At 42.0% G+C, this 17,591-nt stretch overlaps 1 protein-coding gene across 1 annotated transcript in view; it reads left to right on the top strand.

The window, feature by feature from the left end:
• LOC143348591 (pseudouridylate synthase RPUSD2) overlaps positions 1-17,591 on the top strand; it is a 305,098-nt gene that overhangs the window by 796 nt on the left and 286,711 nt on the right. The window contains exon 2 of the mRNA XM_076779042.1: positions 341-557. Coding sequence (XP_076635157.1) covers positions 414-557 — 144 coding nt within the window. The 5' untranslated portion in view covers positions 341-413. The remainder of the gene's footprint in view (positions 1-340; positions 558-17,591) is intronic.

Below are 17,591 nucleotides of genomic sequence, written 5' to 3'. Positions count from 1 at the left end.
GTACCTCGTTCGTGTCTATAAATGCAGCCATAAGTACCTGGCCATGTGGCCATATCACGTGTACGCGGATGAATGAAGTATCGCGATTTAAAGGCTCGCACTTCCGATGATGAATGGAAATTCTTCACCAGCGATATCGTTTATCAATTTCCCGGCTGCAACAAGATCGTTAACCTCTCGTACGCAACTGTGTTAGGTTAGAATTAAAGGTCGTCCTTGAAATTGATAGAAATCAACGATAAATTGTATTTCGGGAATTCTTTGCATAGACAGTAATATTTCGTTTAATTAAGATGGAATAAACGAAGAACTAAGGGAAACGTGTTATTTGTAATTACAGAATAGAATTGCTAAGAAGACTATCCGTACAGTTCGATATTATTCGAGATACACGGCCTACGCAAATTTCCAATATGGTGGAGACGACCTCGCCGAAACAATCTGCTGATCGACAGACGCAATTTGGTAACGCTCGTCAATTACAGCTGTCCGACTGCATCTTCGTCTTCAAGGACACGCAATCGGACTACGAGGAGCCGCCATCCGACGTCGAAGAGGTGAGTCCGTGAATTTATTTGCGTTCGAGTGCAAGTTAGCATTTAACCCCCCCAGATAGGGGATGTATATACCAAGGGCGTCAAAACGATTTATTTTGTTATCTGTAGTAACGATTAATCATTTTGTTGTACATTTCATATTCTAAAATTTTTTTGTGACTCTTATTTGTTATCGCGAGCATTTTGCGAGCATTTAATTTGGTCACGTCTTCAACCAGTTAACTGTGTCGCTCCGCGTTGAAAGTGCGAATTTCTGTGCGTCACGAAAATCGATCGATGATAAGTATAGTCGTCAAGCACAGAGTAAGTGTCGCTGTTAAAATATTGCATCAAAAAGATAGATAGAAGATGACAAAAAATCCTGGCACTTCTCCATGACAGTTAACTGGTCAAATAATCATGTATATCGAACGAGTAAAAAGAATTTGAATTAATTTGTTACGCGCGAGAACGTATCGACGTTGGATCGAAATGTTAACGTTTAAATTAATCAAATCCCTTTGGTACATTCCCACGGGGCAACTTCACTCGACCTGTTACTTTCACCGCGCAGCGAACACCGCATTCTCCTCTCGTAGGAACGTTAAAAATTACATCAGACGCGATAGAAAGGGAGAGGTTCCGCGATGGCACCTCGTAAATCTCTTTATTGCGTTTGTTCATCGGCTGGATTCCACCGTCGATGGAAATGAACGTTGTAACAAAACGATCGTCTGTCTAATATTCGAATAAAAATTTCGCCCGTCCCTGTCGCGTGTCGCGCGTCCCTCGAGACGCTCGAAAATTCGTTACACGTGGAAACGGTCCCCGAGTGGAACGTATTAAGCGTGAAAAAAACCGTAACTGTGACGTTAATGAGCTCCGTTGATTTAGGGTACTTCCGAGCTATAAAAAACACGCCTCCATCATTCTTTTCTCGCCTACTCGCCGCCCGGTTAAAGATCGCCCGAAACGCGGCGGATGAAGGAAGGGAAAAAGAAAAAGGAAAAAAGAGGGACGAGCCTCATAATGCATCCGCCGACGCTTTTGACCCGCGCGGAGCCCCGGAGTTATTTGCGGTCGTGCGTCTCTTTCGGAATGACTGATCGCCCTCTTGTCGCGCGTTCGTTCACTCTCCTCCCCTCCCCGCCCCTCCCCCCGTTCGTCCGTGCTTGTCTCCCCCATTCTCATTCTCCTCGTCCCGTCGCGCGCGCGATTTCACTCGTTGCTCCGCCCCTCGTTACCCCTCCGCAGGCCTCTAATTTCGATTGTGCGATTGTAATTCCGCCGCTTAAAGATATCTCGCTGCTGCTTACGTTTCCTTGGTTAGGTGTGACTACAGTGATGCACGGTTAGCTTTCACCAAAAATTCCATGGTTTATTTTCCACGATTAAACCCCCCTCTTCTAATCCCGATCCTTTAAGACTCGTAATTTTAATTGTTCTTGGGTTTCTTTTCGCCTCTATTTTCGACGATCTTAGTTTGGCGTTTATCTTCCCCGAACGACTTTGATTCGAGCAGTTTTATACAGGTTCGTTCGCGAACTGCGATCCTTCTGTGGTTTTTCCCTCTTTGTTCGCGTGTTTTCGTTCCCCGGGCTCATTCAGCGCTACATTTACGCGCCCCTTCCCCCTCCATCGCGACTAAATCTCTCGTCTACGGTTCTTTATTTATTTATTGCCCCCGGCTGGCCGGTACGCGCCGTTTTAATTCATCCGGTGCTCTCCCGTTCCGCCGTTCTTTCATTCAACTTGGGTTCATTCAGAGTCTCCTACGCTGCTTCGACCGACCTCTGATCAGGATTTATACAGGGTGTTCGGCCACACCTGGGAAAAATTTTAATGGGGGATTCTAGAGGCCAAAATAAGACGGAAATGAAGAATGTCAATTTGTTGATGGAGGCTTCGTTAAAAAGTTATTAAAAATTAAATTCAAAAATTTCAAATCATACTAAAAAAATTATATTTAGTTACATGGGTCAATTACAATCATTTTTGGTGAATAGACATACCCTCGAAATCCTACGCATTTTCGAGAAAAAAATTCAAGTAGATACTGAAACTTTTAGACGAAATTAAAAAATTTAAAATCATACTAGAAAAATTATATTTAGTTACAGGGGTTAATTATAATCATTTTTGGTCATTACACATACCTCCGAAATCCTATCCACTTTCGAGAAAAAAAATCGAGAAGTTGTGAAATTTTTCGACAAAATTAAAAAATTTCAAATCGTTCTGGAAAAATTATTTTCGGTTGCAGGGGTCAATTACAATCATTTTTGGTGAATACACATACCCCCGAAATCCTACGCATTTTCGAGAAAAAAATTCAAGTAGATACTGAAACTTTTAGACGAAATTAAAAAATTTAAAATCATACTAAAAAAATTATATTTAGTTACAGGGGTTAATTATAATCATTTTTGGTCATTACACATACCTCCGAAATCCTATCCACTTTCGAGAAAAAAAATCGAGAAGTTGTGAAATTTTTCGACAAAATTAAAAAATTTCAAATCGTTCTGGAAAAATTATTTTCGGTTGCGGGGCTCAATTACAATCATTTTTGGTGAATACACATACCCCCGAAATCCTATCCATTTTCTAGAAAAAAATTCAATACTGGCGGAGCTTTAAACGTTAATAACTTTTTAACGAAGCCATTTTAGCGTAACAAATTACGAATTTTTATCGAAATGTTTCGAAAAATTAACTTTTGGGGAAAAATGGGGGCATAAAATTTTATTTTCTTGTGTTTTTAACCCCGTTGCACCCTTTCAAACACACACACACACACACACTGTCAAGAAAAATCCAGGGAGTATTGCCATATTTTTTATCACATTGTTATCACGCTATTATTAAATTCACTTTACGTTGGTTATCGCGTTATAATGGCGCTCCTTAAATTTATTCGGTTAATAGTTTTCGTAACAACGGCCACGCTTCGCGTTGACAGTTTTTATATTACTTCCCGCCCCCCGGGCGTGTTTTATTGTATGCTTTATCAGAAATATTGCGCGCCTCCTCGAGACCGCCATTCGACGACATAATAAACTTTCCTGCCGGCCTTTCTTTCGCAAATCCTCTGACCCACGTTTCGCGGGCTTTCAGCCATTTTTCTCCACCTTGGCGAGGGGCTCTCCGTTTCCCTGCCTCCCTTCGAATCCGCGTCTCCGTCCGGTCGGTTTCTTTCCTCTCACGTGCCGCAACGTGAACAGGTTATTCCCAGTAGCGCACGCACATTCGGTCTCTTTCCCGTGCATTTTATCTCGACGCCACTGGCAAAGCAGTCGCTTTATTGTCCCTCTTTCATATATCATATTTGCTTGCCAGTGGACCTCCGTAAACAGAAGCTATTTTCCTTTGAAAATCTGCCCACTGGTCTGGTTACCGGTGCATCTGACTTTGGTGTTTAGATGCTTGGAGGATCTCTTTCCTTGAGGAAGTTTCTTCGGGCAAAAATAACATTTACGATTCGTCGGTAGGTCCATTATTTCATACATTGAGATATGTGAGGGTTCGAATTAAAAATAAAAGTAATCCACGATCGTGTCGCGTTGGAGGCGCTGGTCCTCGACCGATCACCGCAGTGCAGCGCCATCGGGCCGCGTGCAGTACAGGATGGGTTACCGCTCGAGAAAAAAAAACACGTATTGTTAATTATCATTAATACTTCTCTGTAATTACGTGTTACTTGCATGTTAACATTAACAAATAAGAAGAACTAGTTAGTAAATAAAAAAGTAGCGTGATAAATAACATTTAGTAAAAATAAATGGGAAAACAAGTTCCTTTCCGTTTATATGACCAATATTATAGTGCACGAATGAGTGAGAATTAACTGTATATGGGTGACGTTGGAAGTCAAAGCGTTAACGCGTTAAAATCGATCTGGACGCGCGTTGCTGCACCGCGCTCTGTGCCAAAATTCATAATGGACAAATATCCTGGCGCGGGACAGTCGAGCGCCTCTCGTCGTTCCTCCGCGTTTACACGAGCCCGAAACTTATCGTTTATTCCCCGGAATAGCGCGCCATTAATTCGGACACTTTTGCAGAGCGCATTTGTTGCCCGCGGCGCTTATGCGAAACCCTCGCCATTCGGGACGCGTCTCGCGTACTAAATATATACTTGGGCTGTCCGGGATAGGACGTCGTGACGGCGACGCGTGTCAGCTAGTATTTTGACGGACTCTCCGGACCGACGAGTCTTATCTACGGTGGCTGGAACTCCTCGAGCACTAACACAAATTTAGTCTCTTCGAGCTTCTCAGAATCACGCGCCTATTTTTACCGGGCTTTTTTATACCTTTAACACTAGATTTACGGAAGCCGTCAATTTGACGGATGTCAGATTCCATATTTAAAATTGCAGAACGCGTAAATATTATTTTTTAACAATTTATGTTGAATTTGTTTGGTGCAATGGTATGAATGCATATTCTAATTAAAAGAAAAATCGATAAATATACGTGTTATCAATGCCCGTAAATCTAGTGTTAGAAGCTCGAGTAGAACGTGGTACCGTTCGCTCGACTAACCTACGGTGAAAAATATGTTTATTCGGATAAATGGGCGAACCCAGTTCGGATAAACGGTGAACCAGTAAAGGGTTAGGTAGGTAATTGTAACTCTACGTTATCGACAGCTAATTAAGAAAGAATCGACGAGTGAGGAACAATAACGATAGAGGCGCGAATGAGACAGTGATACAGAAGAAAGCGAAAGGGCAGAACCCCAGACCTAACCTAGAACAAAGAGAATTATAAGTTTATTGTGTTTTTATTATCGCGAAGCACTACCGAATACGAATGTCGCGCGACTTGAACGAGCGAGTAGGAAATATGGCGGTCGTGACAGTTCGAAGGTTCCCATCGCTCTCGTTGGAAAATCCTGTAAGTACTTACGACCGAGCAGTGCACGGTGCACGTTCGTTAAGGGACGTCGATCGACGAGGATCGTTTGTCAGAGCACCAGCCACGCACGATGGCCCCGTAGTTTTTGGCAGGTGCGTTTATAGCGTGAACGCAACACGATACACGCGAACCATGGGCACTGACGCTGACCCGCATCAGGATAATTCACGATATTCACAGTCGGGCGATTTTCGGTGCGGCGAGGCGAGGCAATTTAATTTTAAAAGCAAGGCGCCGCTCCGCGATATATTATCGGACCGGGGAAGACAATACGGACCCGGTGTGTTGCCAGCGATAATGCGTGCACTGTTCGGGAACTATGTTATTTAGTCGATCCAACTATTAACGAAAATTCCGACGGCGATGAAATATTTAATCGTCGCGTAACAGGTGATCGCCGCCCGTACGGAAAAGTCGAAGTTACGCGGGCGTTCGGTACCCCGGCTAAATAGCGTAAGAGGTCGAAATACCTGAACCTAACCTATACAGTGGCGACTATTTTTGAGTTTTTTGCAATACTTCGTGTTGCAGAGTCCATCATTTATCATTTTTATGTATCGTTACGAGAAGATATTTCTTAAAAATATGCGGGCCAAAAAATTGATGGAAATGTTTCTTAATAAATTGTCGATTCGGATCGTTCGATTTGACTGCTGTGTACTTGTAAGCATTAACGGAAGGAAATGTGGTTCGCTATAACCTATCTATTTTATACAGGGTTATCGCTAAGATTAGTTAAAATTATGGAAAAAAGTAGGAACATTCTTAATGTTTTCTGTGGCGGCGTTACCCGTACTCGCCACCAGAGGGCTACACTCTTACAGAGAGGGCCTGCTACAGCCTTAATGACGGGTCCACTAGCTTCCTCATTTATCTCGCTTACCATTTCTCAGTACAGCGAGCTCGTCCACATTTCTGTGGATATTAAAAATAAAAATTTGCAATTTACTCTTACGTAATCGCATAAATTAAGCATTCGAGTCGCGAGTCAACGAGTTTGACGTTGCAATTATCGTCCGTGTCATAAATCACGTAGCTTCAATTCTGCGTGACTCGCCGTGCAAACACTACGCGTCGCCACTTTTCGACTCTTCGGCTCGCATATTGCCAAAACATAAATCAATAGATGATGCCACCGACAAGGAAGAAGAAGACCCCTAGGCAGCCTCCAGCTGTGGCTTATTTCGGGCTTTCGCGGATGCACGGGACGGAACAACACTCTCGTCGTCTCCGTGCGAAGAAAATACAAAGAGAGGGGGAAAAGATCCGCGAAGAGTCGGGGGAGAGAACGAGACCGAGTCGCGTACACGTGCTAAGACCCGAAGAAATAGATTATTTATTGGCTCGTAAAGTTCGGCGAGGCTCGCGTCTAGCCTTGTTAGAACCCGACAGCGAGACGCAACAGTAAATAAAACAAGTTTATGGAGGCGCGCGAAACGTTAACGAACAGTTAACGAATAAATTATCAACGCCCTGGTGCCCATCGATTGTCAATTAGAGGTTAACTTGCATTCCTACGATTCGATGCTCGTTTTGATTCCGTGAATCAGTGGTTCTCAACCATTTCAAAAATATACTATTTCTCTCAACGTAATTTCGTAATTTCTCAACAAATCCTCCCTCGAGGAATTTCCTTTTGATTTTTACTCTTTTTCTTTTTTTTTTTTTTTCGAACGTGGACGTTGTAAATGCGAAATAGCACGCGGTGCGCGCAATACGTCACGCGAAAGTCGCAGCAGGTTGCAGCGGGATCGAAACGAATCGACGGGGAGTACCGTGGATGGCCGCGAGGCGCAGTTGCAACCCGAAAAAGTGTAATTGGAAATTGGCCTGGTCGATCGGGCGCAAGAGCAATATCGTCGAGCGGCGAGTACTTCGTTAACTGATCCACGTCACGGTGACTGGGAACAAGCTACCCAACCGGCGATAAAACCGTGGATCGTGCCGGTGTCGTTATCGACCGCAATACGCCCGCAGATACGTTTTAATTTCTCCAATTTTTACCACCGGCTCCGTTCTAATTTGTCGCCGCGCGTCCAACATGGCCGACCGAGGACGGTTAATTCCCGCTGAAAGCGCGCGAAACCGACGACCGCAGTGGTACCAATCGCGTAACGTTAACTCCAAAATTCTGATCCATTGCTGACGAGTTTGTTGATTACAACATTTTTTACCTAGAATATTTTTACTTGAAAATATTAAACGGAACGTTTGCAGGGTTTTAAACAAAATCCGAGATTCGTTTTTGGCTTTAAACAAATTTGGGACGACCAAATTGGCTTGAAAAGTGAAAAGTTTTATTTTAAAAATTGCAGTTTTAGTAATGCAATTCTGATAAAAATTCGACAGTAGTTTCGTTTCTCTCGCGCTCGATAAATAAATTGGTCGCTCGGCTCCAGCGATATTTTAACGACGTACGCATCGCGATTCATTGACGGCGTCGAGGTCGTTGCGTTCATTCATACGTTACGCCGCCGTCGACGCTAAGATAAATAAATTGCCCCCTGTTCCGACGTCAATAATTGTTTTTACGGGGTCGTTTACGTTCGTCGAGGAAAGAATCGATTCTAACCTGGCCATCATCCTCTCCGATTACGAACAGACGGTTAATTTAACTTCGGTTTCTATTTCCCGGCGCATTACTCCCACGAAAATTCAGTTTCAATTGCTTCTAATGGCAATGATATTATTAAAATCTATACTGGGTGTTCGACCGTCCCAGGAAAAGATTTTAATGGGAGATTTTAGAGGCTAAAATAAAACGAAAATCAAGATTCTTTCATCATCATTCTGGAAAAATTAGTTTTAGCTAGAGGGGTTAATTACAATCATTTTTGGTGATGAGACAGACCCCCGAAATTCTATCCATTTTCGAGAAAAAAATTCGAGTAGGTGCTGACATTTTTGGGCGAAATTAAAAAATTTCAAATCATTCTGAAAAAATTATTTTTAGTTACAGGGGGCAATTACAATCATTTTTGGTCATTATACATATCCCCGAAATCCTACGCATTTTCGTGACAAAAATTGTTTACCGAAAATCTAATGTGAGGCTTCTTTGAAATTTCATGCGAATCTTTAAAACGTCATAACTTCTGAACGGATTGGACGATTTTAATGTTTAAAAAAGCAATCAACGCGTATTTTAGTGAAGAATATGTAGAAATTCTAAAAATAATGGAAAAGTTGCTCCTTGACCTCGTAAAATACGAAAAATCCCATAAAAGTGGTCCAATTTTCAAACAGCCATAACTTCTACAATAGTAAACATATTTCATTGACATTTAGTAGGGAAGTGGAGCTCATAGATACCTACAAAAAAGTGTAAAACAACTTCTCTGTATAGCGCCAACCAAATTTATTAAAAATAAAAAACGAATTTTTAAGAAAATTGAAGGGAGTAGGTGACTAAATTTTTCAGCAAAATTAAAAAATTTCAAAACGGTCTGGAAAAATTATTTTCGGTTGCGGGGATCAATTACAATAATTTTTGGTGAATAGACCTACCCCTGAAATCCTACCCACTTTCGAGAAAAAAATTCGAGAAGGTGTGAAACTTTTCGACAAAATTAAAAAATTTCAAATCGTTCTGGAAAAATTATTTTCGGTTGCAGAGGTCAATTGCAATAATTTTTGGTGAATAGACCTACCCTCGGAATCCTACGCATTTTCGAGAAAAAAATTCGAGTAGGTAGACAAATTTTTCAACAAAATTGAAAAGTTTCAAATCGTCCTAAAAAAATTATTTTCAGTTGAAGGGGTCAATTACAATCGTTTTTGGTGAATAGACCTACCCCCGAAATCCTACTCACATTCGAGAAAAAAATTCGAGAAGCTGTGAAATTATTCGACAAAATTAAAAAATTTCAAATCGTTCTGGAAAAATTATTTTCGGTTACAGGGGTCAATTGCAATAATTTTTGGTGAATAGACCTACCCCTGAAATCCTACTCACATTCGAGAAAAAAATTCGAGAAGCTGTGAAATTATTCGACGAAATTAAAAAATTTCAAATCGTTCTGGAAAAATTATTTTCGGTTGTGGGGGTCAATTACAATCATTTTTGGTGAATACACATACCTTCGAAATCCTACGCATTTTCGAGAAAAAAATTCGAGAAGGTAGACAAATTTTTCCACAAAATTGAAAGGTTTCAAATCGTCCTAAAAAAATTATTTTTAATTGAAGGGGTCAATTACAATTGTTTTTGGTGAATAGACCTACCTCCGAAATCCTACTCACATTCGAGAAAAAAATTCGAGAAGCTGTGAAATTTTTCGGCAAAATTAAAAAATTTCAAAACGTTCTGGAAAAATTATTTTCGGTTGCGGGGATCAATTACAATAATTTTTGGTGAATAGACCTACCCCCGAAATCCTACTCACATTCGAGAAAAAAATTCGAGAAGCTGTGAAATTTTTCGACAAAATTAAAAAATTTCAAATCGTTCTGGAAAAATTATTTTCGGTTACAGGGGTCAATTGCAATAATTTTTGGTGAATTGACCTACCCCCGAAATCCTACTCACTTTCTAGAAAAAAATTCAGTACGTGCGAAACTTTAAACGTTAATAACTTTTTAACGAAGCCTCCATCAACAAATTAGTATTCTTGATTGTCGTCTTATTTTGACCTCTAGAATCTCCCATTAAGCCTGTATGTGCACTCCTCGACCGACCATTCAGTCCGAGGTCACTAAAAGACGTTCTACTTTCCTTTTCCTTCCTACATCTCCCAAACGAAAGAAGTTCCTTTTATTTAATAATGATCGTGTCGGTTTGCCTTTCGAGTTAAATTTCCCCCAGGGTGCAGCCACTTCCCGCGCGTTGCGTCTGTACTCTATAATATCGCATGGTCCTGTAACGTCACACCGACTCCTCCGCCCCATCTAATTAAAATCCGACCTTTGGAACAATCATTTCCCAAAGCTTTTAACCGTACTCCGATTACCACCCCGGGTTTTTATTACAAAGTTAAACGAAACCGTGCCACCGAGGCGGCTCCTTGTTTGACGTATTTTCGCCGGACACGCCGCGGTCCCGCGATAGGTACGAAACGCATTCAGTTTTTATCCGTTTGTGTATCGGGTATACAATTAACTCTGATTTACTGTGAGTTTTCCCCTCATGAATAATTCATACGTTAAATAATTCATAAGTCGCACTTAGCGTGCCGTGTAAAAGGTAACTAATTCAAAAATAGAATCGTAACAGACGGGGTTGGAGAAGAGAAAGGTGAGGGTGCAGTGGCGAGAGGAAAGGGTGTAAAAGCGACTTCCACCGGTAATCAAAGTTAATTACAACCGGGGATGCACTTCTGTGGCTCGACCAGGGTGCGGGTGAAGGTATCGTAAACGGAAGAATCGGGAATAAAACGGCAAATGACTCGTGTCACGAAAATTATTATCGTTTCGTGAAACTCGTACGAATCGAGTTCGACGAAAAATATCGAATCGGTTTACGAAAACGCGCGTAAGCGGTCAAAAACTCGTAGGACGAGCGGCGGCATCTGCTTCGCAATGGACGAATATAGTAGCTTCGTTTGGCACGTAGCGACGATGAATCGCGGAAAAATTCTCCGGGCCATTTCCTGAACACGACACGAAGAACGATGTGCGCGGAGGCCGTTCACGACCACGTGCTACCCATTTATAATATGTTTATACACAAACGGACCAACCGTGATCTCCGGCGGTCCGTTGAATTGGAACTCTGAGGGTTTCTGGCCCAGAAGCAATTTTTAGCGCTGGAAAATCGAAAGTGAATTCGGTCACTCGCGTTAGAATCGCCAGGACGACGGCCCAGGTTGCGCTGAACAGTTGGCTCCTCCATAATTTCGTTCGTCGAACGCCAATAAATCGCACGATACGATAGATCTTCCGATCGATTTGCTTTCTTTTCGAGACGGAATTGGGTCGTAAGGTCGCCGAGAATATTCACGATTTACTGTTTACGGAACGTTGGCGATCGCAACGATCCTACCCTCGTCTCATTGTTTAAAATATATATTAAGAGGCGAGACCGGCATGGACGGGATCGAAATAGACCGCGAGTCCAAAGTCAGTATCCAGAGAGCTCACGTAGAATTTTACGACGGGCATTTGAAATAATTTGGCGCGAGGTACGTGTCACTGCGTGCTACGTGAAATAACGTAACGGGCGTGAAGGTAATTTACGAACGAGCCAGACTCGGGGATGTGTATTTTCGAGGAAACGTTCGCCGCTACATGGTTTACTTTGAGCCGCTCTCAGCCGTCAGGTCGGATCACCGTTTTGAAGTCGGTAAATGGCGAAGGATGTATAACAATTTATATAAATAGACGGTGCCAATTTATCTACCCCGAGACGGTCGAAGTTTCATATTATGGGTCGATCGGTAACTAACGTCTAATATTTATTATCTCTGTTCCAAACCATATGTTAAAAATCACCGCGCGAATCGTTCAACAGTGACATAGAGCAGGGTTCCTTGATTACGTTGATTCTCGTTTGCAACGAGCGTAAACGAAAGAATGTTCGTGGGCACAAAATAGACCGCAGGGTGTACCGTTGTTGGGAGTTGCGACGCCGCGCGTCGGTTTATTATTATCACCCTAGACACGTTACGGTCCCACTAGCGTCGGTACGCACGTCAAGCTGAAATGTTTCGTCAGTGCCGCGGTGAGGGAACACGACTTCCCCCGACCAGACGACTTCCCCCCACTCCGATCACAGTTTAGTCACGTGCTGCGCGGCCTCGATGCGCGCACGACTCGGTATGCAGCGGATCGAACCTAGTCTTTCATGTTTACAACGGTTTAATTTTGCAATTGTTTGTACGATCGACCGCTGAAACGAAACCGTTCGAGTTGTCGGAACGTTTCACGAAATTTCGAAACGTTTTTACCATCCGTATAACGTGTACTGCTTCAAAATTGTAATATAACTATGTATAACCTTTGGAAGTATATCTTTTCTCTTACAAGGAACCTTCGCGAACGGTCTAATAATTAACGAAATTTTGTTTAATACCCTACAGAAAAATTGCCTAATACTTTTTCGTAGGTGCCTATGGGCTCTGCTTCAGAAAAAAATTTCAATGAGATACATTCACTATTGTAGGAGTTATGGCCGTTTAAAAATTGGACCACTTTTATGGGGTTTTTCACATTTTACGGGATCAAGGAGCAACTTTTCCAATATTTTTAGAATTTCTACATATTCTCTACTAAAATACGCGTTAATTGCTTTTTTAAACATTAAAATTCTTCAATCCGTTCAGAAGTTACGACGTTTTAAAGATATACATGAAATTTCAGGGAAGCATTTCTGGGTCTCACATTAGATTTTCGGTAAAGAATTTTTTTCTTGAAAGTGCGTAGGATTTCGGGGGTATGTATAATGACCAAAAATAATTATAATGAATCCTGTAACTAAATATAATTTTTTTAGTATGATTTGACATTTTTTAAATTCATCCAAAAATTTCAGTACCTACTCGAATTTTTTTCTCGAAAGTGGGTAGGATTTCAGGGGTATGTCTGTTCACCAAACATGCTTGTAATTGACCCCTGTAGCTAAAAATAATTTTTTCAGAATGATTTGAAATTTTTTAATTTCGCCCAAAAATGTCAGCACCTACTCGAATTTTTTTCTCGAAAATGGATAGAATTTCGGGGGTATGTCTCATCACCAAAAATGATTGTAATTAACCCCTCTAGCTAAAACTAATTTTTCCAGAATGATGATGAAAGAATCTTGATTTTCGTTTTATTTTAGCCTCTAAAAAGGCTTCGTTAAAAAGTTATTAACGTTTAAAGCTCCGCCCTTATTGAATTTTTTTCTAGAAAATGGATAGGATTTCGGGGTGTGTCTATTCACCAAAAATGCTTGTAATTGACCCCTGTAACTACATATAATTTTTTTAGTATGATTTGACATTTTTTAAATTCATCTAAAAATAAAAATAAAAATAAACCATAAAAGTGGTCCAATTTTTAAACGGCCATAACTCCTACAATAGTAAAGGTATCTCATTGAAATTTTTTTCTGAAGCAGAGCCCATAGGCACCTACGAAAAAGTATTAGGCAATTTTTCTGTAGGGTATCAAACAAAATTTCGTTAATTATTATATAAATTAAATGGTTTTAGTAATGGGAAGTTTTCTATATTAGTCGAGAAGCTCTGCGTTCGATTTCCGCGCAATTACGTCGCGCAGCACGTGACCGTTCGGTTGGACAATTGGGTGGGGAAAGTCCCTCCTATCGTCGCGTTTCTCACGCTCGCAAATCTGGTCTGTTTGGTATATAGCGATTCCAGAGCAAGTTGCGAACCTGGTTGTTGGGCTCGTTTCGCCCACCTATTTCTGTGCAACAACGTTCTACGCCGCCGGAAGCTTCATGCACCGTACACAAGCATGTGTCTCACCTATTCCACGAGCCCGTCGAGGAAGCTTGTCCGCCGTTGGTGGTGAAATAAAGGTCGATTTACGCGTACCCAGCCTCGGGGCTGTAAGGTGTCGGGAAATACGGCGCGATCGGTTTATCGAACGGCCGAGCCTGGACGCAAATAGTCGCGTTTGATCTGCGTACCCTTTGAGGATAATGTAAAAAATGTAAATTTCGCGCGGCAGGCGGAGGCGGAACTTCAATTTCGCGTGATTGGATTAGACGTTAAAGCACTGCGGAGGGAAACCGTTGGAAAATGTAATTTTCTCTTGTTACAATTTCATATTGTAAATACAAGTGAAAACGTGAAACCCATTAGCTCGAGCAGGTCCTGTCGAGACAGGATTCGATTCCCAAAACCAGATTTCCCGATGCGACCTTTGGTATTGTACTACCTATCCAAAAGTCGACGTTATCGGTTTCGTACTTCAAAGCAGGGCAGAGAAAGTTAGCGCAGACTAGAGCACTAAACGCATTACTGTTTCACTTGGTCATAGTTGGCGAGATAATTGGATTAGCAAATTTCGACGGCGTTTGGGATCGAGGTATTGTGCTACGAGGACGCGTAATATTCCGGCGTGCCCATTAATACTGTCGAGGAGCACCCCGGCAAGTGTAAATTAAACTAAACCGGCCTCGAGCGTGCAAAAATGCCGACAGCGGTGCAGTTATTTAATTTTGTACCGTCGGTATTCGTTGGTAATGGGATTTACAATTCGGAGCAGGGATTTGTTACTGGAAAAGAATGTTTCGTTGGTAGATTAGTTCGCGTAGCGCGAGGACTCGCAGCAGGTCAAGTGCTTGCGAAAAACGCGTCGGTCGAATGGCCCCCTGGCGGCGAGTATCGGAGTTTACGCCATACATGGATTACCAATATCGAGTTTCACTCGAAGCTCTGGTAAACCACTGACATTGTTCAAACTTTTATCAACATTACCTCTTTCGCTATGTGTATTTCAAGCACAATAACCTTCTGCAACAACTTCGTGCAGGATTCCTACTCATTCAACGACGAAATTATCGTATTTAGAACTGCTCGAGTGTTCCCATTCAACGTTGCCCGAGTTCTAATTACGACTGTTCGCGGTAATAAAGTTCGAGCCACAATTTCACCCACATATGGCAACGTATTCTTCACAGAGAAGTCTCAACCACCGAAAGTTGAAACCCTGTAATTTAAGCGACTTTCTTATAATCTCTGAACCTCCATCAGTGTATTCTTTTGTTGCACTTTGGGAGTTTCTGGGTCATAGGTTCATACGGGCGTACTTAGTTTCAAAATTTTTATTCCTTGATCTCGATAGTGTCTAGGAATTGACCGTAGGTCGACAGCTTGCGAGAAATGGATCGGTCGAATAGCTCCCTGGCGGCGAGTATCGGAATCCACGCCACATATGGATCGCCAGTATCGAGTTTCGCTCGACGCTCTGGTAAACTGTCGACATGGTCGAGATTTTTATCAACATTCTCTATTTCCTTGTGTATATTCCTAGCATAGCGTAACCGTCTCTATAAAGGAATCCTCCCGTTCAACGATGAAATTAACATATTCAGAGCCTCTCGAGTATTCCCATTCAACGTTGCCCGAGTTCTAATTATGACCGTCCGCACAATGAAGTTCGAGCTACAATTTCACCCACATATGGCAACGTATTCTTCACAGAGAAGTCTCAACCACCGAAAGTTGAAACCCTGTAATTTAAGCGACTTTCTTATAGTCCCTGAACCTCCATCAGTGTATCCTTTTGTCGCACTTTGGGAGTTTCTGGGTCATAGGTTCATACGGGCGTACTTAGTTTCAAAATTTTTATTCCTTGATCTCGATAGTGTATAGGAATTGACCGCAGGTCGACAGCTTGCGAGAAATGGATCGGTCGAATAGCTCCCTGGCGGCGAGTATCGGAATCCACGCCACATATGGATCGCCAGTATCGAGTTTCGCTCGACGCTCTGGTAAACTGTCGACATGGTCGAGATTTTTATCAACATTCTCTATTTCCTTGTGTATATTCCTAGCATAGCGTAACCGTCTCTATAAAGGAATCCTCTCGTTCAACGATGAAATTAACATATTCAGAGCCTCTCGAGTGTTCCCATTCAACGTTGCCCGAGTTCTAATTACGACTGTTCGCGGTAATAAAGTTCGAGCCACAATTTCACCCACATATGGCAACGTATTCTTCACAGAGAAGTCTCAACCACCGAAAGTTGAAACCCTGTAATTTAAGCGACTTTCTTATAGTCCCTGAACCTCCATCAGTGTATCCTTTTGTCGCACTTCGGGAGTTCCTGGGTCATAGGTTCATACGGGCGTACTTAGTTTCAAAATTTTTATTCCTTGATCTCGATAGTGTCTAGGAATTGACCGTAGGTCGACAGCTTGCGAGAAATGGATCGGTCGAATAGCTCCCTGGCGGCGAGTATCGGAATCCACGCCACATATGGATCGCCAGTATCGAGTTTTGCTCGACGCTCTGGTAAACTGTCGACATGGTCGAGATTTTTATCAACATTCTCTATTTCCTTGTGTATATTCCTAGCATAGCGTAACCGTCTCTATAAAGGAATCCTCTCGTTCAACGATGAAATTAACATATTCAGAGCCTCTCGAGTGTTCCCATTCAACGTTGCCCGAGTTCTAATTATGACCGTCCGCACAATGAAGTTCGAGCTACAATTTCACCCACACGTCGGTGAATGTATTTCTTCATTGTCTCGAGCCGCAAATAAACCAGCCCAAGAGTACTTGTTAATTATTTATCGTTACGACGCGTCCACTAGCGCTTGGAGTATCCCACTTTAGCGGTACCGTTATTTTCGATATCTATATTTTCCACGTTGTCTAAAAAGAAATTCTTTTTTTTTTCTTACGATCAAGCACAGTTCAGATTAACATAGAAATTATTTCATTTCAAATCGTATCGTTATTTACAATTTTACAGTATTTCAATACGTTGTATGGTGACCACCGTGTCAACATACAGAATCGCGTTTGAGATTAGGTGCTTCTGTATTTCAGTTTGAGTAGAAACAAATATTATTTCATAGACTTTTCCTATGGATCGAGGACCCGATTTTCATCTTAATCAATGAATTAAGGATTCTAATCTTCGTGAACCTGCTTTTCACCGTCCGACTCGTTCGTTTCGACGGCAGGGAATCGTTCGCGGAGTCGTTCGTTGGCACAATAAATCCAGTCTTATCGTCGTGTGCACGTGGAATGGTCGTCCCTGTCGCGATTCCCCTCCGCGATAACACCGCGAAACGATCGGCTGTTAACCCTAGTTCGACGCTCGTCGACTCGCGAACTATGGAAACTGGGCGACTCTATCGATAAAATATGCGCGGCTGTATCGCGATTTCGAAACGATTCTCGAAATTGAAAATCGCGATTTATTTATCGTCTTGCGACTCGACAGACTATCTCGCCGCCATTTTACTCCCCCCGTGGCTGTAGAACCCCCTGCAACTCGAGAATTTTTTATTTAACGTATTAACGAGACAGTTTGTATACAGGGTGTTCGACCACTCTTGGGAAAAATTTTAATGTGGGATTCTGGAGGCCAAAATAAGACGAAAATGAAGAATACCAATTTGTTGATGGAGGCTTCGTTAAAAAGTTATTAACAATTACATTTAAAAATTTCAAATCGTTCTGGAAAAATTATTTTTAGCTACAGGGGTCAATTACAAGCATCTTTGGTGAACA

Source organism: Colletes latitarsis, chromosome 11 (genome assembly GCF_051014445.1).
Source record: "Colletes latitarsis isolate SP2378_abdomen chromosome 11, iyColLati1, whole genome shotgun sequence".
Lineage (NCBI taxonomy): Eukaryota > Metazoa > Arthropoda > Insecta > Hymenoptera > Colletidae > Colletes > Colletes latitarsis.
Note: the sequence above shows the minus strand (reverse complement) of the source record. Positions and strands in the feature narration are given on the sequence as shown.